Raw genomic sequence first — 26,627 nt, forward strand, 5'->3', positions numbered from 1 at the left:
AAATAAATAAACGTTAAAAAAAAAAAATTAAAAAAAAAAAAAAAAGAAAGAAAGTGAGGGTCCCTACAACTTAAGCTTCTTTACCTTCAAGGTAAATCTGCTTCTGGATTAACACTAAAGAATTCACCAGTAAATCTACTAAGATCAAGAATTGCCCTCTAAAACCTAACTTTTGCTTTCTAAATAGTATGAAAAGAACACAGTGGATAAAACACACACACACACACACACACACACACACACACACACACAAAATTATGCTTGGCCTTTATTCTCTCAAGATCATAATAAATCACGTAACAAAAATTTCCAGGTAGAAATAAATAGTCTTTGCTATGTCTATATTAGGATTAAAAGAACAAATTACCAACTAACAACAAAAAACAACTATAATGAAAGTGATGAGAATTATTTTGCTAAAATAAGCTAGAACATCATACCACACAATAATTATTGTTTTGCACACACACAGGTATAAACACACACACACTCATATTTACTCACAATTTGGCAAGCAAAAGATCTCATTAAAAAATTTACCTCGTCTCCGCCCATAGCTCCTGGCTGCATGTAAACACAGAAGAAAACCATGGGTATCTTTATCAAAATGGTGAATTTAGAAATAAAAAAATATTCACATAAACCTTTTCTAAGTATTTTCAGAATTAATCTGGAGATACTGTTCAACTCGACTGCAGAGATAATATATTTAAAAAAAAAAAAAGAAAAACCTTTATGAAGCACAAGTTAAAACATAATCTTAAAGAGAAATTCACCTGGATATGGCAGCCACTGACAAAGATACAATGGGTGCTTAAGTTACATAGTCTTATAGGGATTTATGCTGTGGTCCATTATCTGTATCAGATATAGACAGAGTTCTTTTAAATTTTTTTCTGATTAATCAATCTTCATTTGTGCTGTATTACCATCAGACATCACTTTAAAGGAAAACATTCATTCTAAATTAAAAACTGTAGTGTATGGTGGTCACTCTGAATTTCTTCACACATGCACACACACACACACACACACACACACATAAACCCCATAAATAGAGTCCCCTAAAAACTATATAGAAATTTAATGCACAATTAACTCTGGTTCTACAGAATGTGATGTGTCTGTGTGAAAATTTCAGTGAAGTCTCTTTGGTCTCCCCATTTACTTTCCACACAGTATCACAAACGGGGGAAAAACCACATCTTTTTCACCTAAGAAGTGAACTGAAAAAGTAGAAAGGGATTCAGTACTGGGTACATCCCAGGGCATATTGAAAAATAAAATGCTTTGAATATTTTCTTCCCTTTCAAAACTCAAGGCCCACAGAATGCATTATTACAACATTTACTAGAGCTAGACTATGATATCATTCATATATATATGTATATGTATACGTATATGTATATGTATATTGCAAGGATATCCTGTCATCTAAAATAACTTTCAAAGTAGAAAGTTTTTCAAATTTGAAAACTCAGGTTCTATAAAAACAAATGAGAACTCTATTTAATCCATTTTTAAAGTGTCAATAACATGTTATAATATTAGCTTAAAACAAATCAAAACAAGAAACAGTGATAATTTGCGGTTACATTTGCAGTATAAGGTAGCACTGAAGAAAATGATTTCTCTCCTAGAAAAAGAATTCAGACTTTTCAGCTAGAAAGTTGAAATACCAGTTGGCCCGCTAGTTCCCACTTTTCTTCAGACATCATACCCTCGCCTACACACATTTGGCCTCTTCGCTTTCCCATTACATAAATATTAAAAAGAATTTTCCAGTTCAAGCCCTACTTTCTCCCTAACTTCTCCCATCACTATAACCTTCAATTAAAAAACACACAACCTTTTCTGAATTTACACAGCAGTACTGTTTACATCACTTACAAAAGGAACGCATTCCAAAAAAAGTAAAAATTAAGGAATTTTTATCCTTTTCATTGTTGGGAACCTGGAATTCATCTCCCCGCATAAATATATTTGCATAAATATCTCCCCATGTAAAATTCATCTCCTTACATAACTACCATGCAGTAAGTGGTAGTTTCCTAGTTTGGCCCCCCCAAAAGCCTACTTCATTTATAATAATAGGGATGAGTTAATACTAAAAGACAGCACTATTAGATTAAGAGGACTTTGTATGCTTAAGAGATTCAGTATGCTTTGATGTTGTACACCTATTTCTTTGTCCCTTCTCCCATCCCCAATGATGTCATACTGCCCAAAACCCCCACCACAAACCTCTATTTAGAGAGGAAATAAAACATTCTGTATTTCAAAATTACTCATTTCTCTCCCAAACAACAAATTCCCATTCTTTCATTATATCTGATTTTTGGCCAGATGCTCAAATGAAAAAGAATCTGATTACAATACCAAGGTACAAATGACTCATCAGACCTTAACACCCCTAAAGGATAAGGAGAATGCTGTTCACTCGAGTCTTCAACTGCCAAATTTTCAGGTAATAGAGAACATGAAGTGAATAGATCCAGTCAGTCTCGGGGGTGAGGAGGAGCATTCTGAGCTGAGGAGATGGGTAAGGCTTGCAAAAGCATACTTGGGAGTTTTAATCAAAGCTTCTTTAAACAGTTCATGATTTTTATGGATTTTTTTTTCATTTCTTATCAAAAAGAGTGTAAATTGGTTCATGTCAGCTTGGTGACTGATACAGGGGCAAGACAGCATAAGGGATAGGCAACCAATTTAAAGCAGTTTTATGAGAAGCTTCAATTTGTTTTCATCATTCATTGTGTAATTTAATTATGTGCAACCCTGGTCCTAATTTCAGAATTTTATCTATCATCCCTATGGTGATTATTATTATAGCAGCTAACACTTAATTAGTACTTGCTATGTTCCAGAACAGTTCAAAAGCTTTGCACGTATCAATGTCATTTAATATACCCCGTAACTTTATGAAATAAGAATTCTTATTAGCCTCTTCTTATAGATGAAGAAAATGGGACACAAAATTAAGTATCTTGCCTAAAATCTTACAGCTAGGAAGTGGTGAGTGGTGAATCTAAGCACTCTGGCTCCAGAGTCCACACTTGCAACCACCTCACTATACTGTTAAATGCCTAGAGACCAAGGTCATTATCTTGTATATCTTTTACTATCCTCTAATGCACCTGGTAGAATGCTCTATACCAAGTTGGTATTCAACAAATATATGTTGTCAGCTGTGTGTGTAATCAAGGGAAGGAGTAACAAATGCCTTGATGGCCTTTAGAATGTATGCCACCTCTGTTGGGTGATTAAAGATTTGCTCATACGAGGGCCACTTGCAAATAGACTAATTAGAGTCAAACTCTTCCCTAAGGGAGATGTAATGAAATGAACACCAAGGAGAGAAATCTGGGAACACAAAAGTAATGCCTTCCCTTGAGAACAAATATGATTTTTAAACAAGAATACTGAATACATAAACTTATCATGAGTCTGCACAAAATGATCCCACATAGAAAAAAAAAGGGGGGGGGGGAGTAAATATGACTAATTCCATTTGTATAGTACATTATATGCTAGTATGGATTTATACCAGATATAAGACATGATATGTATCCTAAGCAGTGCCTCTAAGAACTTTAATTCTTATTTAATCATCATCATCATTACAGATAAAGTTCTTTTCACCGTTTCACATATATTACTTTTAGAACTCACAAAAAATTACATTTAATTTTTAGAAATTGTGGTAGTTGTTACCCTTGGCTAAGGGTATTAACTAGAAGGCAGACTGAGGGGGGTTCTGGGGTGATGGTAATGTTTTGGTCTTGATCCAGGTACTGGTTATATGGGTGCGTTCAATTTGTAATAGTGTATCAGTTATATATTTATGATTTGTGCATTATTTGGATGTATATTATAGTTCTATTAATAAAAATGAAAACATTACAAAAAATTTATTTTTAAACTGATTCACTGGGATAAAAGGTTATAAGATTAATGCAGAAAGTCCATAATGCTAACATTTTTATAGTCTTTAAGTCATAAATCTGGGGGCGCCTGGCTGTAAGAGCTGTAGTAGAGCATGCAACTCTTGATCTCAGGGTTGGGAGTTCAGGCTCTATGTTTCATGTAGAGATTACTTAAAAATAAAAAAATCTTTTTAAAAAGTCATAAATTTGAATAACTCAAAATTGAAAAATTAAAGATTTTTAATATATCAGAATAAATATAAAAAGGTACATGTACTTTACAATGAGATATAAGAGTTACTCTAAAAATAAGTTTACATGATCAATGACTAGTACATTGTGAATGGTACTCTCATGTTAATGTTATGGTTTATTAAGCATATGAGGCAATAAAGTAAAATGAATTACCTGTTACTCTTATGACTTGACCTACACTTGGGTCTTAAATGGCTGCAGTCATACAAGTGATTCCTCAAGGGCATGTTATGATCTGATTTAAAACCTAAACTAATTCTTCAGCTACATAGATTCACCCAAATTTAAAGTTTCTCTAAGCAAAGTAACATCATATACAGATTCCACCACAGAGGCTCAAAAATGAGATAGAGAGACAAAGGGAAGAGGGCCAGAGAGAGAAGGATCTCTGTTCTATTGTGTATCAAAGTAGCATGCACCATTTCAGGAACTTAAGCAGTCCCTAGGATGCTATACTGATGTAAAACAAATGAACAAGATAAAGACCTTAGTACAACATTTAAAAAACTGGCTTGGAAATATTTGCCAAGACTGTTAAAAGTCAACTGCAGGAACAAATTGTTAATTACTTTCCTTGTTATAAAATCAGTTTCTTAAAAACACCTTATGAACTTATGTTTTGAATACCATTTCAGTATGTAAAATTAAATTCTATTCAAACATCTAATGGTCCCTTTCAGCTTCCATCTAAGTATTAGTCATGCAAAAAACTCCACCTAAGATGGGTTAAGATCTCAAAGGTAGTACAAAAATGCTCCCCCTTCTGTAATTAGATTAATTCCCAAAGAGCAGGAGTGATGGAGTTTGTTCCATAAATGCTTCTTCTCTATCTTTGTCTTTATAACGACAGGGAAGACAGTTTTAGCCCAATGATTCTCAGATATGGCAAATTATAATTGAAAAGAAATCAATTTTTCCATAAACAATATGAACTTACATGTAAAAACGATGCTTGAAAGGATGGGATACATTTTCAACTATTATATTCACCTAACAATATGAACTTAACAGGTAAAAACGATGCTTGAAAGAATGGGATACATTTTCAACTATTATATTCACATAAGTATTTGGATGTTTTAAAATCTCTTCCTCCTAGTCTTCTCATTTTGATTCTTACCCATTTTTCTCAGACGAATCTTTCTATTCAATTTGCAATCCTAAAAAGTAACATGAGCAGCTATCATAATATACGTTTTCAGATGGGTAAACGGAGGCCCCGAAAGGATGACGGGCTCCAGGCTGTTCAGCTATGCAAAGTTGGGACCGAATCCAGTCCACATTGGTTCTAAACCATTTATTCTTTAAGTTGAGGTATTATTTACGCTCAGTAAAACTAATTCCCTGTAAATTTGGACAGTTTGATAACAACAGTTTGGCCAGTTTTGATAATTATATATAGTCGTGTCACCACTGAGTTCTATCCTACAGAACAGTTCATCTTCCTAAAAAACTTCCTTGTGCCCCTTTGCTGTTGACCCAATCCCCCAAACCATGGTCCTTGGCAAACATTAATCTGCTTTCTGTACTGTTTTGTTTGCCCTTTCTACAACTTCATATTAATACAATCAATGTGTTTGACTTCCTATACTTAGAATAATGTTTTTGAGCTTTATCCATGCTGTTACACGTGTTCATATTTTGTTTCTCTTTATTGCTGAGTAACATTCCATAGTATGGAAATACCACAATTTATCAATTCATCGGTTGTTATGGACTGAAATGTGTACCCTCAAAATACATAGGTTGAAGTGCTAATCCCTAGTGTGACTTATTTGAAGGCAGGATCTTTAAAGAGGTAATTAAGGTTAAATGAGGTCATAAGGATAGGGCCCTAATCCAGTAAGACTGGTGTTCTTATAAGACGAAGAGATACCAGGCATGCCCAGGAACACAGAAAAGGCCATGTAAGGTCACAGCAAGAAGGCAGCCAGCCCTCTGCCAGCCAAGGAGACAGGACTCAGAAGAAACCAACCCTGCTGACATCTTGATCTTGGACTTCCAGCCTCCATACTGTGAGGAAATAAATTTCTGCTGTTCAAGCCATCCAGCCTATGCAGCCCTAGTAAAGTAATCTTAGCTATCAAGACTAAAGAGCCAGTATTTCAGTCCTTGAAAGCACTCGGCAATTCCCTTTAGAATTACTACAACTTCATCATCCTTTATTTATTTTTAAAAATTTTTTATTTTATTTTATTTTTTTTTCAACCTTTATTTATTTTTGGGACAGAGAGAGACAGAGCATGAACGGGGGAGGGTCAGAGAGAGAGGGAGACACAGAATCAGAGGGAAACAGGCTCCAGGCTCTGAGCCATCAGCCCAGAGCCTGATGCGGGGCTCGAACTCACAGACCGTGAGATCGTGACCTGGCTGAAGTCGGACGCTTAACCGACTGCGCCACCCAGGCGCCCCTATTTTTAAAATTTTTAAAAAAATATTTATTTTTGAGAGAGAAAGAGACACACAGAACATGAGCAGGTGAGGGGCAGAGAGACAGGATGACACAGAATCTGCAGCACGCTCCAGGCTCTGAGCTGTTAGCACAGAGCTCGATGCTGGGCTCAAACTCACGAACCGCGAGATCATGACCTGGGCCACAGTCAGATGCTTAGCCAACTGAGCCACCCAGGCACCCCCATCATCCTTTAAAAGTATTTGCTGTTAGTAGCATAATCCAAGTTTAATAAAAAAGGGAACTTCTCACCCCAATTTTTTTATTTCATTATTACTACCACAGCACTATTGTTTTCTGGTAGTCATTACATTTAAAGCTGTTACTTTATGAATTAAAATCAGTATTTTTAATAGGCATTTTTATGGATTGGTCAGAAAAATCTAATGGTCATTAATAACATATGTAACTGTATCCTGCATCCTAAACAACTGAGTTTTTGCAATGTTCTACTTCACTGCCTAAAAAATCTTATAGGAACCCTAGACTTTTAGTCAATCTCCCAGACAAAACAGGAATTACTTCTGTAACCAAAACAAAGGTGTTCGACCTAGTTCAGCTAGAATACCTTAAAATGAGACTAAGGAGACTCACTTCAGCCTCTTCCAGTCTTGTTTTTTTCCCAGCAGAACTCTCTCTCCTCCCCAAAACAAACTCCAACAGATATGAAATATTTTGTTCCCCGGAGCAGCACCGGGATCCAGAGCCCAACCTGTCATGTACCCTTCCCCCATAGTGGCCTTTAAAGTACCTCCTTGGATGCTGGGGTTCCACAGAACAAGATTAGAAAACTAAAGATCTATACTCTATGGTAGGACCCTTCTTACAAGGTAGAAAGTTCCTTCTAATATGTGTCTCTCTATTTTCCTTAACAATAGATCCCAGCCTAATCCCAGTTTTATTTGAGGGTCATTGCTTTATCTTTTGGTTTTCCCTTTTCCATAACAAAAATACATTTAATTACTCTTCATAATAAATGGTTTTTCATAATCCATATCATTTTGAACATTCTCCTTTGGATAAACGTAATTTTCCAGGAAGACACTTGTCTGTCCAAGCTTCTCATGAAAACAAGGCCCTTCACCATCTGACCCCAACCACGTTTCAAATCCTCATCTTAGTCACACCAATTCAGTCCACTTTTCCCATAGTATCAATATAAGTACTTATCTAGTCTGCATAAGAATCTAGATATCCATGTCTTGACATCTATTCTCTGCCCCGTAAGAACCCCTGAACTCCTCTGTCCATTTCCATCCACTATTATTTTTTCCATCTTGCCCAAAATGTAAGTTCAAGGCTTCTCTATACCATCTTGCAGTGTCCATTCACACCCAGTATTAGGTTAGTCTCCAAAGTACATTTACCATATAGGTTACTTATGGAGTCCTTATGCTACATGATGCTACATGATGGTATGTTATCAAAGTATCACTTCAGAACTTCTACATTCATTTCCTAAACTCCTCATGAAAGCAGAAGAAAATCAATCTAAGTCTGTTGTATCTGACAAGATTTCTCTGGAAACAAACCTAAAGAATCTCTGCATTATTCTGTTATCCCTACTTGGAGAGAGTGTGCATGCACATCTCCCCGCATCAGGTGATGTCTATGCCCTTCACATCTGTGGCCTAATAGCATTCCACAGCGAGTAACTATCACCTTACTTTTATTTCAGTAGAACGATACTAAATGATAGAATAACTGCCCCTCCCCCCCCAAAAAGGGGAAGATATCAAGAAAAGTCCTGAGAATTCTAATCACATGCCAGAGTATATTATATTTTACACAGATCAATGTGTCCAGATCAGGTCAGGCCTATTATAGAGGTATGCACCCAAATATTTGGCATATATTCTCAACAAACCATCTTTTCTGAACCACTATGTCAAAATCTCATGAGGTCTCTTCAAACATTATATAAATACTCAATTTCTAGACTGTTCAGGACAGCCAACACTTACTAATTCTACATTTTTGAACTCCAAATAAAGTAGGAAACTATACAGAGAGAAGAGAGGGTAAACAAAATGGGTGCCAGTGTGCTCAGGAGCATAAGCAGAACCAAAGGCCCAGCCCCTTGGTCACTGTTCCTTGTGTCTTCCCTATCAATAAGGCTCCTCTCGTGCGGGAAGGAGGGTTCCTTCATGGAAGAAAGTTATGGAAAGGAACTGACTTGAGAATTTGGGAAGAGCTCCCGCAACATGGAGAGCTGCTCATTCCCCTCACCCCTGCCCTGACCTCCCCAAAACAGCTTCTTCTTCTGACCTGAACTTGGGAAAATCTTAGAGAACAATAAAGGCAGACTAAGCTTCGACAGGGAAGAAAGGATAGGAGAGAGTGCATAGCACAGTCCTTATGCTACATGATGCCTTCATGCAGAGACATCGGCAAGGAGTCGGAGTAGCAGCACTGGATCTCCCAAGAGGTGAATTCTAATTGTGGTCTTTTCCATCTACCTCTTGTCCACACCTCACAGCCAAGCTTGATCCCAAATCAATTAAATTACAGTCTCTGATGTTGGGTCACAGGTATTTTCTATTTTTGTTCCCATTTTGATTATATAACTGGAATTAGGAATTACTGCTAACCCAAGGGGGAAGAAAGGAGAAACTAGAGGTAGAAGAGGGAAGAAGCAGAGGCTAGCATTTGTTAAGTGTGTATTTATTGCCAGGTTTGGTCACAGAAGCATTGCACACTTGACCCTACTGTTTGTAAAGAAGGGATTAAAAACTCCATTTAAAATTAAAAAAAACATGGGGCGCCTGGGTGGCGCAGTCGGTTAAGCGTCCGACTTCAGCCAGGTCACGATCTCGCGGTCCGTGAGTTCGAGCCCCGCATCGGGCTCTGGGCTGATGGCTCGGAGCCTGGAGCCTGTTTCCGATTCTGTGTCTCCCTCTCTCTCTGCCCTCCCTCGTTCATGCTCTGTCTCTCTCTGTCCCAAAAATAAATAAAAACGTTAAAAAAAAAAAAAATTTTTTTTAATTAAAAAAAACAGGGGCACGTGGGTGGCTCGGTCGGTTAGGCGTCCAGCTTTGGCCCAGGTCATGATCCTGCACTTCGTGGGTTCGAGTCCTGTGTCGGGTTCTGTGCTGATAGCTCCAAGCCTGGAGCTGCTGCAGATTCATGTCTCCCTCTCTCTCTCTGCCCCTCCCCTGCTTGCACTCCGTCTCCCTGTCTCCCAAAAATGAATAAATATTTTTAAAAAATTATTTTTAATTTTAAAAATTAGGTAACTTGTCCGAGGTCACAGAGCAAGTAAGTGATGGATCCAGGATTTAAATTCAGATCTGTTTGGCCCTCCCAACACTGCATTATCCCCACTATACTGTGCATAGGATAACAAAGAAAAGAAGGCAAAGTTTCACCTCCTTAATTTTACCTAGGGATCAGCTGCATACCAAGTCGTTGTTCAAATTTAAGACACTCATCTGCACATACTAAAGGTCTGAGTGAAAGAGTAGTTAAAACTCCTTCCATTAACAAGGGAGACTATGTTTTGAAAGTAAAACTGATCACCTCTGCAAGTACATTCATTCTCCACAATCAATAAAGTATTATTTAGCTAACTCTTACTAAAGAAGCTAAATGAAACCTGAGTGATCTTTTTGGGAAAAATCCAAGAGTAGAAGTCACGTTAGATTAAGGAATAATCTCTCTGTCCAAGCCATAGATGGCTACTAGTTGGCCGTATGACATCAGCAAGTTCCTTTACCTTCTTCAGAAAAGGAAGATCCTGCCATGTTTTAAATAAGGCTGTGCTAAAGATGAAATGAATGACACGATTCTCAGCTTTTCTATCAAACTTCCCCCAAAGCAGAGGGAAACAAATAATGAAGCATTCTTAAAACTTGTTGAAATCTTAGGATACCCCTTAAAGTCTCCAGGTTTATCTTAAAAACTGCATGTCGGGGCGCCTGGGTGGCTCAGTTGGTTAAGTGTCCGACTTCGGCTCAGGTCATGATCTCGCGGTCCGTGGGTTCGAGCCCCGCGTCGGGCTCTGTGCTGACAGCTCAGAGCCTGGAGCCTGTTTCAGATTCTGTGTCTCCCTCTTTCTCTGACCCTCCCCTGTTCATGCTCTCTCTCTCTCTCTCTCTCTGTCTCAAAAATAAATAAATGTTAAAAAAAATTAAAAAAAAAAACTGCATGTCAATTTCATATGCTACCCCATCACATACCCATGTTTTGTTTGGATAAGAGAAGAATCAGGGGATAAAACTGGTGTTCAGGAAAGTGGGTTTTGACCATGCCCTGCCAACCCATAAATGCATTACAAAGGCACAGAGGTCTACGAAAGCACTTAATAAACTGTTAATTGCTAGATCCAAATATGTTATTACCATCTTCCAAAAGGAAGTATTAAAACAAATTTTTATAAAGGAACTATGGTGGACTGGATATTCTCTAAGGCTGTTACACTATGCTTTTCCCAATTTCTTGGAGCTATCTTTCCCTCTCTGCTGCTCTCCAATATTGAGTACCTACTGAATAGGTTAGGCATTGTACTTGAAGCTGGTGAACAGCTGTGAATAAAAGCTAATCTCTGCTCTCTCGAAGCATACATATTAAAGAGAAAGACCAGCATTAAATAGTCAATTATAAGTGTGATGAGTCCTATAAATGGGAAGTCCAGGTTCTACTGCCTACACAAGTGGAGAAAGCAAACAGAGAGGTCTGCAGGGGAAAGTAGGTAACTTTTCAGTTTCCTACATCTTTATTACTGGGGTTGGAAGCACCCAATTCCTAGCACTTTAGACATATTCACACACACAAGGAACTTCTTCCAAAATCCAATTAATAAGTCAAGAATATTTCAGGCTTCACTTACTTAACAATGTTCAATGTCAGGACATGCAGACCAGGTTTATCACTCTATTTGTCAGGAAAAGAGGCTTTATTTAGTATTCAGAGCAAAATTAGGGTGACAAGTAATACTAGAAAAACAATTTTCCCAAAGACAAGAATGTATTTGTGCTAAACTAGTATAAAAATAATACAATCACTCTTAATAGTTAAGTATTTAAAGCAAAAGTTATTACCCTCAACCTGGAGGCAAAAGGTTCTGCTCCTGACTCCCTAACGTCACCCTACGCAATTCACATAGTCTCTGGAACCTCAGCTGCCCCCTCTGTAAAATGAGAAGGTCAAAACAAAACAAAACAGCAATGCCTTTAGGTCCCCTACCACATTCATAAACAGCATCCACTCAAAATAGTTTGAAACTTGAGTTGAAGTTATAACTTAAAAGTTATAAACTTAAAAGTTATAGAATATTGCATATCCCTATAATTACTATTTTTCATTTTTAAATTAGCCATTTTTTATAATATATTCATCCCACAATTGTACAATGATTTTACTTCTAAATCTGTTCAGATGGAAGCCAAGAGCACTAGGTCTTGTCTTCTAAAAGTTCAAAATACAGGGACACCTGGGTGGCTGAGTCGGTTAAGCGTCTGACTTCGGCTTAGGTCATGATCTCATGGTTCAGGAGTTTGAGCTCCATGTCGGGCTCTGTGCTGACAGCTCAGAGCCTGGAGCCTGCTTCACGTTCTGTGTCTCCCTCTCTCTCTCTCTCTCTGCCCCTCCCCTGCTCTCTCTGTCTCTGTCTCTCTCTAAAATATAAGTATTAAAAAAACTTAAAAAAAAATGAAAGTTCAAAATACTCAGAGGCCATGTCTTCAATCTGAGAATCTCAAAATAATTCCTGCACCATTTTATTGCTCTGTTAAAAAATTATTTACTTATATCCACTCACAGTACACAGGAATACAATGTGCTCTTCAAACTTGGGAAAATTCCATTTGGAATTCTAGAAAACCTGGCTCTCTTCCCATTTTGGCATAAAAGCGTCATGTGTTCAGCTCGCCCTCTGCCACTTCCTCTCAGCTGAGCCCTTCCCCAAAGAGCTGGCTCCCAGCACAGAAAGAAGGGAGGAGGAAGAGGAAGCCTGCAACCACACAGGAGTCTCTGCCCAACTTGAAAGTTTATAGAGAAACCCTTTCACGTTTCCTCTTTCAATTCAACAAATGCTCTAGCAGCCCAGAGTTCAAACAGAAATATAAGCAAAATCTTCCAAAACAGATTCAAGGCATTAATAAGAGGGAAAAAGTGGAAGACGGCATAAACTAAAGCTGCAAGTTTCCTGGTGTGTCAGCTATATATAAGCTGTTGAACAATTGGTGACCTCGGAGTTTCTCAAGCAGGTGAAGGTCTTTGTGGTTTTTTAAGATATAAAAATTTTAAATCTTCACGGTTTGTATCTTGGAATAGACTAGTTAACAAGCTGAAAGATACTAGAAAACAAATGCCATGGAAGCTTTTTTAATTTAAATAAAATTGAAACACTGTTACATCACAAAACTATTGTCTAAAAACAAAATCATTCTCTGGCATATCTTCTCATTTGAATAAGACTTTGCTTCCTACTATCCAAGTGCAGCAGTAATAACACCTTATTTGTACATGTACCAAATCTCATCTAAATCTCACAAAACAATGAGGTAGTCAGAGTATCCTAACTGTCCTTTAATAGGTTTTTAAACGAGGAGAGACTTAGATTCAAAAACCTGCTCTGCTAGTTGCCATCCTTATCACATGACTCCTCCAAGACCTAAGCTCTTACTTTGTGTCCTTTGACTTGTAGGTCTGCTGCCTTAAATCCAATCAGGAAAACATGTATCTAAATATAACCAATATAATATAAACTCATGTTTTGGAACATGCAAGAAAAAAAAACTTTAAAAGGCAACAATAAAGCTGATGTGAGCAATCACAATAGCAGCCCACCAAAGCGTTATCACCTAGTCAGGCATGATGCTAAGCTTTACAAGATTTATCAATGGCCACTTCAGTGACCATTACCTCCATTTTCCAAGTGAAGAAACCAGAGGCCTAGGAGTTAAGAATGTGGCCGGACGAAGGGCTTGTAAGAAATGGAACCAGATCTGCCTGGTTCTAGACGATGCTTTTCCTGGCTATGCTCTTTTACTGCTCCATCCTCCAGTTTTACACGCCTTCCAGCTGCTTAGAGGATGCCTTCTTGAAGCTGAATGATCCTACCCTTTAGCAACACTTCTTCCTGTTTCTAAGTTCATACTCATCAAGCAACTCTCCTGATACTAAACTGGTTTTCCAAGCCCATTCTCTACTTCGAAAAAGAAGAGCTGACCAGTCAAAAAAGAAAGTGGATACTCTTGGCGATGATTATTTTTTAGAGTACATTACACAAGACCAGGCATTCTGGTTTTGAACATTAAGTTGACCATAACTTTTTGATTCACCTAACTAATCATGAAAGCACCAATATCCTTTTCGGAGGATCATCATAATAGAGAAAAATCATCAAGTCAGACATTAACCCTATACAAGCCCACAACTGCTAAGCTCAACTCTATACCTAAGAATTTAACAAAACAAAACAAAAGCTACTGTTACTGTTTAAAAAAAATATCTGGCTGATAGAACTACTACATATATAGCTGGAAGCACTTGCACTAGCCTCCTTCCTTCTCCAGCAGGAAAAATAAAAATACATTATGCAAACTTCTAGTGTTTTTGGTGTTAAGGTGAAGAGAATGAAAGAATTACTACACAGAAAAAAATATATTACCAGTTTAAGTGGAAGGGACGTGTTGTTTCAGAACTAATTTTATTTTGGAAATACCAGACAAGTGGCAGGTCTTACTGACAGATCAGAATTTCTTCCCCCAATCTTCCCTTCCCTCCCATACTCTATAATACTTGAGGACCTAATATTTTTTGGGAAAAGCCAAAATTTAGATGTGTCCCTTAGTTTCCTCCCCAAAGGTTAGCCGGCTAATTCTTACCAGAGTCATGGTCTTGAATAGGGAAAATCAGTAGATTCTTTGGCTTACACAAATCTTGCTAATTCTTCCAGACCCTACATGTCTACAGGTTCACTGTTTTCTAAAGTTGCTTTCCTATCCTCCACCCTGATTTTCTATCTTCTAGATGACACGAGCAGTGGCAATTCTCAGAGGAAAGGATAACTGGAAGGCATGCACTAAGAACACCACAACACGGGAAACTGGCCCATTCAAAGCTGGGAAGTGGTACTGAGAAGTGAGAATGCTCACCATGACTCCTGTTCATGCCCATCAAGTCAGGAGAGCCTAGAACATGATGTCTTTAGAAGAAATTTGCATCTGGTAAAGTCAAGGAAATAAAATAAGGATGGAAGTTTTTTGACTTACAATGAATGGCAGCATTATGTACAGAATCAGGAAGCACAGATTTTGTAAAGCAAAAAAGGGTAGGAAAGAAGGAACCACAACTGACTGACATTTCTTTTTTTTTTTTTAATTTAAGCATTGATCCAATTCTCTTTAATTTTCTTAGCCAGTCCCTTTTTGTCTGAAAATACAGTTCAACCCAGTCCCTTTCAAAAAGCACCAATAAAGTTTCAGCGATTTCAATTATTCCTATATGAAAGCTGAGGAGAAGGGAGACAGACAAGTCCCAGGACAATATCTGTTGGGCTGACAAATGGTAGGCATAAAAGGAAAGACAATATGGAGTTGTGCTTGTGTATGTGTCATATATGTATATCACTAGATGAGCTAGGCTCAACCACACAAAAGGGAAGAAAAGCCTTATCACAGCCAATCTGTCAAAATCTGTAGGTCCCACAAGTATCTGCCTACCAAGGTTGATATTTTATTTGTTCCAAATAGCTGGAGTCCACTTTGAAAGAGTACTGACAATAATGCAGATGTCGAGTTCTGGTTGCTTTTATGGTTTACTTTGAGGATCCTACAGGGCAGCACCCAGAGTCGTTTGAAGACAGATGCACTCTGATATCTGCCATAATGCTGCAAATATGCGTAACTCATCAACATTTGATATAGGTATTGGCAAAATGATCCTTTGGTACTTTAAGAAAATATTACATGGGGCGCCTGAGTCACTCAGTCAGTTAAGCATCCGACTTCGGCTCAGGTCACAATCTCACAATTTGTGAGTTCAAGCCCTGTATCGAGCTCTGTGGTGACAGTGCAGAGCCTGGAGCCTGCTTTGAGTTCTGTGTCTCCCTCTCTCTCTGCCCCTCCCCTGCTCACACTCTGTCTCTATCTCAAAAAAATAAACATTAAAAAAAAAAAATTTAGGGGCACCCGGGTGGCTCCATTGGTTAAGCATCCAACTTCAGCTCAGGTCACGATCTCACGGTTCATGAGTTCGAGCCCCGCATCTGACTCTGCGCTGACAGCCCAGAGCCTGGGGCCTGCTTCGGATTCTGTGTCTCCCTCTGTTTCTGCCCCTCCTCCCCTGCTCACACTTTCTCTCAAAAAATAAACATTAAAAAAATTAAAAAATAAATAAAATAGTACAAAAAAAATATTACAGACTCACTGAATCTTCATTCTGAAAACAATCATTAAAGAGAACCTAATTCAGGGCTCAATTGGTTAAGCAGCCGACTCCGGCTCAGGTCATGATCTTGCGCGGTTCATGAGTTTGAGCCCTGCCTCGGGCTCTGTGCTGACAGCTCAGAGCCTGGAGCCTGCCACAGATTCTGTGTCTCCTGTCTCTCTCTCTCTGCCCCTCCCCTGCTCACGCTCTGTCTCTCTCTTTGTCAAAAATAAATTTAAAAACATTAAAAAAAAAAAGAGAGAGAACCTAATTCAGTCCCCTTCTCCTACAGATGAGGAAATTTAGAGGCTAAAAGGTGGATTTAAGCATCATGCACATACTGGAAAGAACATAAGCAAAATTTATTTGAAAGCAGTGAATTAAAGAAAATCAAATCAAAGAGAATTAAAATCTTTCAAAAGAAAAGTGTCTTTTAGCTTCATTTTGTACACAGAACAATCATAAATTACATCCTCTTCCTCTTGCAGAAGACGACTCACACCATAGCAAATTAGGTCTTTTCTAAAATACACACTCATTCCTTCAGGCAGACACACTACCATGCTGTTCTTTCCGTTTACATTCAACTCTAGATCCCATCACCTAACTGAAGTGTTTTCACAAAGTTTCACAAAATTACTGAGGCTCAGCAAGTTAAGCATGTTTATTAATCCTCACCCCAGTGAACCTACTTCTAGGGAAAAAAACAGAGGTACCATAATCTAAAGGTAAATTGACCTTTCTTTTAAAAAGTAGAAAAGAAAGGTGGGTAGTTCTAGAATTTTTACTATTCCCAAGACCCTCCAGAAGAGTGGATACTGGCTATTTAAAACAAAATATGCATGCAGTGGATTGGGACCTGATCATCAAGCAATGCCAGTGGTTCTTAGCAGTGGCCCCTGGAAGGAGGCTACATGTCAGAACTAAAAGAAATGTGGAATGCATATTTTAGAGGTAACCTAAAATCTGCCCTTAGCAACTCCAATCTTAGGAAGGAAAGGGGTAATATTGTATATAACCCTAGATTTATCCAGTATGTGTCCTATGTGTATCCACAGTCAGCTTGTATATCTGGGAGGATGACAATGAATAATCTGATGTCACTCACTTAATAGGGGGGAAAAAACCTAAGTCTTGAGGGATTCAATGGCTTTTATGGTCCTTCTGACAACTGACAATTTCTATTTAGAGACTGTTTTGCAAAGCTACTTGGTCCACAGACACTAGAAAGGAGAACTAATATCAGCCAGACCTTTCATCCAGGATTAACGAATACAATGACTTTCTGGTTAGATTTTGATGCTCCTGAACTCAACCCAACAATTACACTGACAAACCATTTCTAACCTGCAAAGCAGCTGACCACCTATACCATGCAAATTCCACTAATGGGAGACTCCTGATGTCCAGTTTTGAAGCACCTGTTGGCTATCTACCAAAATGAGAAAATTCTCAGTTATGTATAAATAAGTTGACCTATTCTTTCAAATTCTCTACCCTACTCCCTCTTTCCCTTTGCCTGCCTTCTTTCTTCCTCTCCTCCCTCCTTCCCCCACCCCAATGGTATGCACCAGGGACCAGCAAACTTCTCTGTAAAGAGCCAGACAGTAAATAGTTCAGGCATTTTAGGCTCTGCCATTATGGCACAAAAGCAGCTATAGATAATCCATAAATGAATAAGTGTAGCTGTGTTTCAATAAAACTATTTATAAAACCAGGCAGTGGGCCACAGTTGGCTCATAAGGCTGTAGTTCATCAACCCCTAGTATAGAGTAGCAGTTCTCAACCTGTAGCCTAAATCAGAATCACCTATAGAATTTGTGAATACACAGATTTCTTGGCCCCATCCTTAAAGTTTCTGATGCAGCAAGTCTGTAGTAGGGCCTGAGATTTTGCACTTTTCTTAAGTTCCTAAATGATGTTGATGCTGCTGGTCTAGGCATCACACTTTGAGAACCACAGGTATAGAATAACAGTCTATCCTGGACTAAGTGGAAGGTTGAAATGTAATGAACAATTAGGAAAGTGGAAATTACATGCTGTAAACCTGTCTGCTAATTTTACAGAACATTTCATATGAAGACTTACTGTTAAGTGCCATAATATTATCTGTTCCTGGATGATGGAAATTTATTCCCATGCGTCCTGAAAAATAAAATAATTTTATTTTAAGCACAAAGAAAAGAATGCTTAATATAATCATTTCAAATACATAGTAAAAGACGGACATTACAAAAAGCTGTAACAGATTAATCTAGAACAATGCTATCAAAGGCCATAGCAGTTACAATGGTTTTTAAATCAAATCATAAAACATACAAATGAAAAAAAACCTTAAAGCCAAAATCTCAATAACAAATAAATAAAAACAAAAAAGAAGCTTCCATTATAACAGTGTGAAATTTTAAAGCATTTCTTGCATTCCAATTTAAACATGCCAACTGGATTAAGCATTTTATTTAAACAACCATTCATACTGCCCTTCAAATTCAAGCAGCAAAATAATAAATTCAAAGAAGTATATAAACTTAAAGCTTAGTGGGAATAAAAAGATAAAGGTTTCACAGTGGCTCAAAAATGCAACATAATTATCAGAATGGCAACCCGAAGAAAGATGGTAAAATTTATATAACAGGGATAGTGGGGAACAATGACTGGCCTAAAAATCTAGGGTTCTTATGCTTCCCCTACTACTAACTAGTTATATGACCTCGGGTAGAACGCTCATCTCCAGACCTTCATCCTTACAGTAACAGGGTTGCAAACTTCTGCCCACCCTGGCTACCTGCCTGTTCTTCTATACCTCTGAGCTAAGAATCATTTTTACATTTTAAAGAGATTAAAAAAAAATTAAAAAACAAAGAATATGCAACAGAGACCATCTGAACCACAGACCTAAAATACTTACTCTCTGTCCCTTTACAAAGTCTGCCAACCCCTGGTCTAGAAGATAAGTCTGAATCAGATGTTTTAACTCAATAGCCTCCAGGGTTAAAAGTGGAAGATGTAAAACAGTTGGTATGTTTTTCATGAATTATTTGGGAAAAGGAGGTGGATGTATTAAAAGAATAAAGAGGGGCGCCTGGGTGGCTCAGTCGGTTAAGCGTCCAACTTCGGCTCAGGTCATGATCTCATGGTCCGTGAGTTCGAGCCCTGCTTCGGGCTCTGTGCTGACAGCTCAGAGCCTGGAGCCTGTTTCAGATTCTGTGTCTCCCTCTCTCTCTCACCCTCCCCCGTTCATGCTCTGTCTCTCTCTGTCTCAAAAATAAATAAACGTTAAAAGAATAAACAGAGAGTCTGATATAGAAAAAAAATGTATAAAGTTTATTTGACCAAATACAAAATCGTTACTAAACAATTTAACAAAATCGTTACTAAAACCATGCTTTTGTGTAAAGCTAACATACATGAACTTGGTTCTGCAAGGCCTTCATGTCCAATTATGTGAAGGGTTGTCATGAAGTTCTCAGAAAAATGTCCATTTTATGTCATTACTACTATCCAAAAAAAACGTCAACAGTAGGGGGGGTGGTCAGAGAAAGCTGGAGATATGGAGATATGATATGGTGATTGATTTTTCAACTAATACACTGTTATTATATATAATTGCAAAAGGTCAGTCATCATTTGGTGTTGATCTCTGTTATGGGGTACTGGAAGCAAACATCAGTAGCTCTTCTGGCCCAAAAGAGAAGAATCACAGTGGACAAAACAGAGCATTTGCTTCAAATAAAAAGAAAGAATCATTAATTCTCAGTCAAATTAATGTTTTGCCTAGACAAGGCCACCCTGATCTCTTAAAAGCCCTCAGGTCACAGTAATTTGTGAAAGGTCATTTCATATTAAACGGCAGGGAAAAAACAAAACTCTTGTTAAGTGTAACGTTGCTACTACTGATGGGTGTGTGTCTGTGTATGTGTATAGGAGAGAGAGACAGTAATTAAAAATAGAAAAATCATCAACATGGGACTATTCTAATTTTACTATGAAGCATTATAGGACTTTCAATAAAAATTACTTTTAGTTTTTATTTTTTTAAACTTTATTAGGAGGAAGATATTACATCTATGTCTAATTTTATGGAGACTCTTATTAGCATTTATATTATAGTAAAATTAGTTTTTAGAATATATTTTAATGTTTTCCAGAGAAAAATCTTCCTATTAGTACACAACCATTTTTTAAATAATAGAATTGCCTACTTTATGTTTTTATTGATTTCATAGATCTTTTCACGTTTACTAGAAGCTAAGTATTAGTAGTTTCAAAAACTACCCATTGTTCAAAGACACATTTAATAGTATCTATGTATGTAACTACTCTATATGTCTTATTTTTTCCCAGTTCCTAAGCCATTTTAGAGTCTAAAAATTATAATCTACCCCAGAGGCTACAAGTGCTATCTCCTACCACCACCTTGATCAGAACCTATAATACAAAAATTCATCATGAGAAGAAGACTGACTCAACAGGGAGAGTTTACATTCTGGTTTCAGTTAGCTGCATCAATATTCTATTATTTTTAGATAATCAAACCTGATTTGGATTCATTGCCCCCAAATACTAATATCCATAAGAACTACATGTGATTTACTCATTGTATTCTGAGATGATACTCAAATTTAACAGTAAATAGTCACTGGAAAGTAAGCCTGAAAACCCAACAAGAGTTCAAAATCCCTAACAAAACATAAGGAAATGGCATATAGAGAGAATCTGTTCAATCTCTGACCAAGGAATATTCAGACATGGGTGTGGTTCCTAAAAAGCTAGAGGTGTTCCCTAGAATAATGAAGCGTTATCAAGAAAACCAAGCAAGCCCAAATTTACTTGATTCTCATTCAACTTCTTTTATTTCCTATGCTATGGTAAAAGAAAAAAAAAAAAAAAAGCATGTGGTTTACAATCACTACATCAAATAATAGTTTTTATATGTTTCTGGAACTACTGGTGTTCCCACACTTAGAGGGGTGCTTCTTTCTGTAGTTCTCCAGAAGTTGGGTCCTTTTTGGACCCTTTCCATGAGATCTTAGGACTCTTCAGCTTGAAAAGATGAAACCGAAAGGAAGCTCAGTAGTTTTCCAATTATTATCCTCTAACCCACACTGATTACTTCCAATTCAATCTTTCTAAAGATGTAAAAGAAAAGAAAAGAAAAGAAAGAAAGAAAGAAAGAAAGAAAGAGAAAGAAAGAAAAAAGAAAAAAGGCGTAGGTGATGTTTTATACATGAAGGCATCAAGTATTTGCTGAAAAGCAGAAAACTTTTTGCCTTTCCTGGTATCCTCCCTAATTCTGTTGGCCTCCTTGACTTCAGTGGATCTTTGGATCAACATCATCCACAAAAGATTTTATAAGAAACTCTGTCATGTTAGACCCATCAGAACCAATTATTTAAATACAATCTAATTGTTTCCCAACTAAATGCAAATTCTTTGTAGCAAAACAACTTATGGCTTCTTTAAGCTACTTTTTTTACCTCTTCAAAAATTAATGTTTAGATTATAAAATCCAATATATTTTCATCAGCGAAAAATTAGATAATACAGAAAAATGCAAAAACTAAGATCACCAATTAAAGACAAGCTCTGCCAACATTTTGACTTATAGTCTTCCAGTTTAAGAGGTATATATATGCAAAAGTTCTTTTCTAAAATTAGAATTATTTTTTATTTTTTTCTTAATATATTTTGCATCCTAAATTTTACAGTTATTATGAGATTTTGAAGAAGAGAGAAAATATATAGCAGCAAAAGAAAAACTGATTCCAAATTCAGATGAGGCCATTTATTTTTTTCTTCCTTTTATCCAACAAATACTGCTGTTTAATCAGCTGTGAAAATAGAATCAAGTGTGTGACATCTGGTGATTTTTGTTAATGCAGTCTGGTGCTGCCAGCGTGACATTTTGTCACCTGTCCATGGTCTGCTATTTTTAAACTGTTCTTGTCAGCCAGCTATCTTTTAAGTATAGTGTAAAATATAAGGTTTCGAAAACTGAAAGGCATACTTGGCTTTACGGAGTTAAATGATGCTGTGGAAATCTGAGACTGTCCCACTTTCCCCAATGCACAGGGTCTGATAAATGGGGGTAAGAGGGGATAGAGGGAGAGGCTGGAGAAGAGGGTTACACAGGTTTATCTAGACTGTAAAAACCACAGTCTCATAAGCTCAAGTCACATTCATAGTTAAGAAGCTAGTTGTAATAAATGACCTCTACTGTTATTCAAAGTTTCAGAGTCCAACCAACCCATACTTCTATATGTCCCAAATAAAAATTGAAATTTTTATGAATTTCATAATTAATTATGAAAGCCACCTCTTTACTTCTGCAATATGTTATGAGATAAGGAACAACTACTGTATCTTTCTTTAACCATCCCCGTTTGCTCTAAAAAGTCAAGTCCTTCAGAGACTTTTACATAATAGAATATAAGTGCTGCATTCTAGAAAAGGTTATAAGAAAAATGCATATTCCGCTGGGCTGTATTTTCCACCAATTTTCTCTATAAAATTGAAGATACATTCCTTCAGGAAAAGAATCCACAAGATGCAATAATGTTATGCAAGAATACAATAAAATAGTGTTTTAAAGCCCTTTTAAGGAAAAATGATAAAAGTTTGGCACTAAAATATTCTAACTATGTTCCAAAGAACTGAGAAACAAAAGCCGTGAGCTTAGACCTGAGGTCAAATCCTAGTTTCTTTTCATACCAGTAGTGGATAATTTTTGGCATGTTATTCATTCCTTTGTGTCTATGTTTCCTCATTTCAGGCTCTACTCTATAAAACAGTTAACATGAGAATTTCTAGAATTTTCTTTTAAAACTCTCAGGTGATTACACTGCTATATAAGAAGGACCACTGGGTAAATTAATGGGAGGTACTAAAAAAAAAAAAAAAAAAAAAAAATCACTCAGCTTGTATTTACTGTCCTCCTCTTGAATAGAACCAGAACAATCACTTCTTGCTAACTCAGAATCTATGTCCCAAACAATTTCTGGACGCTGCTAACTTTTATACAAGACAAACTGATATGGGCCAGAGGTAGCACAAAAATAGAACTGGAGCACCAATGCAAGTAAGTAAAGAGACAGCATATTTCTGGAACAAACTAAATGTAATGAAGGTGCACTTTTTCTGAAACAAGGGAACCTCAACATTCCACAAAAGGGGCCAACTTTGTGAAAGGCTGTACAACACTAAATTTAAATTGTGATGAATAAAGAAAAATGCTTTCATAGTACCAAAAAGGGTGGCATTTCTTTCTTCCAAGCTTCTGTCAATTTAAATGTTTTAAAGCACTGTTATCAGGAGATAGCTATTTTTCCCCCAGATTCAGTACACATTTGAAAAGCAAACGCTTCAATATCAGTTTCTCAACTGACACCTGCTCTTTTCATTTTTCAAATTTCAGTTCCATGAATAGTGAGGAAAGAGAAAATTCAAATATATAGAAATGTTTCATCAGGCACTAGAAATGTTTCATCAGGCACTACCCCCAACCCCTGGTTTCAGCTCAGGTCCAACTGAGTCACCCAGGCACCCCTCCTTAAGTGTCCAACTCCTGGTGTCAGCTCAGGTCACAATCTCACAGTTTCATGAGTTTGAGCCCTGCTTTGGGCTCTGAGCCAGCAGCATGGAGTCTACTTGGGATTCTCCTTCCCTCTGTCTCTGCATCTTTCCCACTTGCACTCTCTCTCTCAAGTAAATAAAAATAAACTTTTAAAAAATGAACAATAGGAAAAGTCATATATAATATGGGAAGAGACAACAGGTAATTATTACAGTGTTACTCTGTTATAACCAAGGACTGTTTGAGATCTTTAAGAAGCCAAAAAAAAAAAATTGTCTAATTTTTATTTTAACAAGAGTGCTGTGGTCTGATCAACACTACTAAACATATTTCTCAGGCGCTGTGAAGAAAGCTCAATTTGACTTTCCCTCTACATTACTTGACATTCTTATCATGGGGGAAGAAGTAGGGACCTTTAAATTTTCCTACAAACATCTTCAAGGCTGACCTAGAAGTATAAACGTGACTGAAAAGCTGTTAAAGCTCTTTACTAAAACACAAGTCTTATTACTTCCTGAACTTCCCATGCTATCATTTCTCCCACTAACCCTTTTCCCCCACCGAAATCAACAGAACAGTTGAATAAGGGGATTTCTTATTGCATACATTTCTAAGATGAAATATCACTGTGAATATAGTTCATCAGGTTCACTTTATTTTTTTTTTTAATGTTTATTTATTTTTGAGAGAGAGAGAGAGAGTGCGCAAGTGGGGAAGGGCAGGCAGAGAGGGAGACACAGAATCCAAAACAGGCTCCAGGCTCTGAGCTGTCAGCACAGAGCCCAACGCAGGGCTGGAACTCATGAACCATGAGATCATGACCTGAGCCAAAGTCGGATGCTTAACCGACTGTTGCCACCCAGGTGCTCCTCATCAGGTTCACTTTAAATACATCATGAAGTACTTTATTTTTCATGAATGTGATATCCTGTTTTATTATATTTTGCTCACATTATTTAGATACACAATTTTGGAAAGCCAACACAACTTAAGAGAATTATTTTTCTTTCTCCTTTAGGTGGTTTTTGATAATGACAAAATGTTTATCCTTCAATAATTACTATGGCAAATTATCTGTGTATGGCAAATACAAAATTTTGACAACTTGCATTTAAAAGCTTTTAACATAGAGCTGCAGTCTAGCTAGAAGGAAGTAAATATTGTAGGAATATAAGGTTTAATTCATTATCTAGGCTAGGCAGTAGGCACACCACTACCACTGCCAGCAAAAAAAAAAATCATAGTTTCTAGTGTCAAGAACTTTATCTGACCTTCATAGCCACTCCATGAAGTAGGTACTTTATTTCAATGATGAGGAAACTAAGGCTTTGAAGAGGCTAACTAATTTATCTAAATCAATAGCCAACTAGAGGCAGAGCCAGGATTCAAATCCAGGTTTGAATGACAAAAAGTCAGAAAGGCTGAGTTGAAATTTAATCTCCTACAAAGAGAATATAAAATGCCTCGAAGAATGTTAATAAAAATAATAATCTTTACTATCTCTAGGTAGTAAGTCTCAGATTATTTTTTCACTTTCCTTTTTGTCTTTTTATGTACTATCTGAATTTCCTCTAATGAGTAAGGAAGTATTTTTTTCCCCTGGAAGAAAACTGAGCTCCAGCAAATAAACCAAAACAAGCATACAAAAAAACCTAAATATGATTCTGTAACTTGAGTTTTGAGACCCTCAAAAAAGTGTTCCCACGTTCAAGTGGGAGAAGAATATATTAAAGGTAGGAGGAAAAACAGGATGGAATAGAGGGAAGTGTTTCTGGACAGACTCATAGAGAAGCCATATGGTAAGTCCCCTAGCCTACTACCTTTCTCTTAAAGTTCCATTCACCTACATGTTTACATCTTTTGACCCAGAGATCTTCTCTATGCATTTACCTTAAAGAAAAACTAGGTGCAAGAACTCATTCATGGCAGCATTACCTATTACGGAGAAAAAGCTGGAAACAACCTAAGTGTTCAAAGTGAAGGCCTATTAATAAATTATAAAGACCAGATAAAAATAGGGATACAGAAAATATCCAAAAATATGGATGCAGAAAAATAAGGATACACTATCACAATGTTTACTTTTTTCAGTTACATTTTTATTATAATTTTCTCCTTTTTTAAAGTCAAAAATTATTTAAAATCTTTCCTTTAAAATGCCAGCATCATAATTATGTTATTAGAAGTAATAAGAATCAAATACACGGTGCCATAAATTAGGTCGAAAAGTCTCCCGGCTGGAAAAGGGAAGCAGGAAGCCTCAACACGCTAACCAGAGGACAATGACATGGTGAAGCAATTGACCATGGGAAGCAGTCCATTCACAGGAAATCAAGGTGGGTGGTATAATGAACAGAAAAGTTGCAAGCATATTGAAGCTATAAAAAAGTACATATTATGAGCCTTCCAACTTATTAGGACATATTATAAGTACAATACAGAAGACTTTCACAGATGAAACCTCATATTTCCAAGTGTGGCAGAGAAATATATGTAGAGGGAACTGGATATGCATTAAAAAAGGGGCGCCTGGGTGGCTCAGTCGGTTGGGCGTCCGACTTAAGCTCAGGTCATGATCTCACAGCTTGTGAGTTCGAGCCCCACATCGGGTTCTGTGCTGACAGCTCAGAGCCTGGAGCCTGCTTTGGATTCTGTGTCTCCCTCTCTCTCTGCTCCTCCCCCATTCATGCTCTGTCTCTCTCCAAAATAAACAAATGTCAAAAAAAAAAAAGTTTTTTTTAAAGGGGCCACCAAAACTGGAATAAATATACATTATCCTGTAGCGAAGGACCTTCCTTACACTTTGCCAGTGCTGCTCTCAACAGCGCAGGATAGCTCCGATGTAAACAACATTCACAAAATTCTGGAAAATTACTTTACAGACTATATTGTAAGATCCTTTCATAATCTTTTATTGCTGGAAGAATTCAGACCAAGATAAAACAGGTATGCATAAAGAACAAGGGCTGAATATTTTAGAATAATTAGGAGAAGCTTATAGCTGTTCATGGTAGAGAAGGAAGACAAATGTAGCCTTAGAAGACACTAA

At 37.2% G+C, this 26,627-nt stretch overlaps 1 protein-coding gene across 12 annotated transcripts in view; it reads right to left on the reverse strand.

The window, feature by feature from the left end:
• The window catches only part of CPEB3 (cytoplasmic polyadenylation element binding protein 3), a 196,391-nt gene that overhangs the window by 97,128 nt on the left and 72,636 nt on the right, over positions 1–26,627 (reverse strand). For 10 of the 12 annotated variants that reach the window (XM_086680373.1, XM_086680372.1, XM_086680366.1 and 7 more), the window contains 2 exons: positions 18,094–18,150; positions 541–564 (listed from right to left, as the gene is read on the reverse strand). In XM_086680373.1, coding sequence (XP_086536499.1) covers positions 541–564; positions 18,094–18,150 — 81 coding nt within the window. The remainder of the gene's footprint in view (positions 1–540; positions 565–18,093; positions 18,151–26,627) is intronic. The other 2 variants (XM_086680367.1, XM_086680365.1) reach the window with 1 other exon arrangement.

This window comes from Puma concolor, chromosome D2 (assembly GCF_028749965.1).
Source record: "Puma concolor isolate L17-30 chromosome D2, mPumCon1.1.hap2, whole genome shotgun sequence".
Classification (NCBI taxonomy): Eukaryota; Metazoa; Chordata; class Mammalia; order Carnivora; family Felidae; genus Puma; species Puma concolor.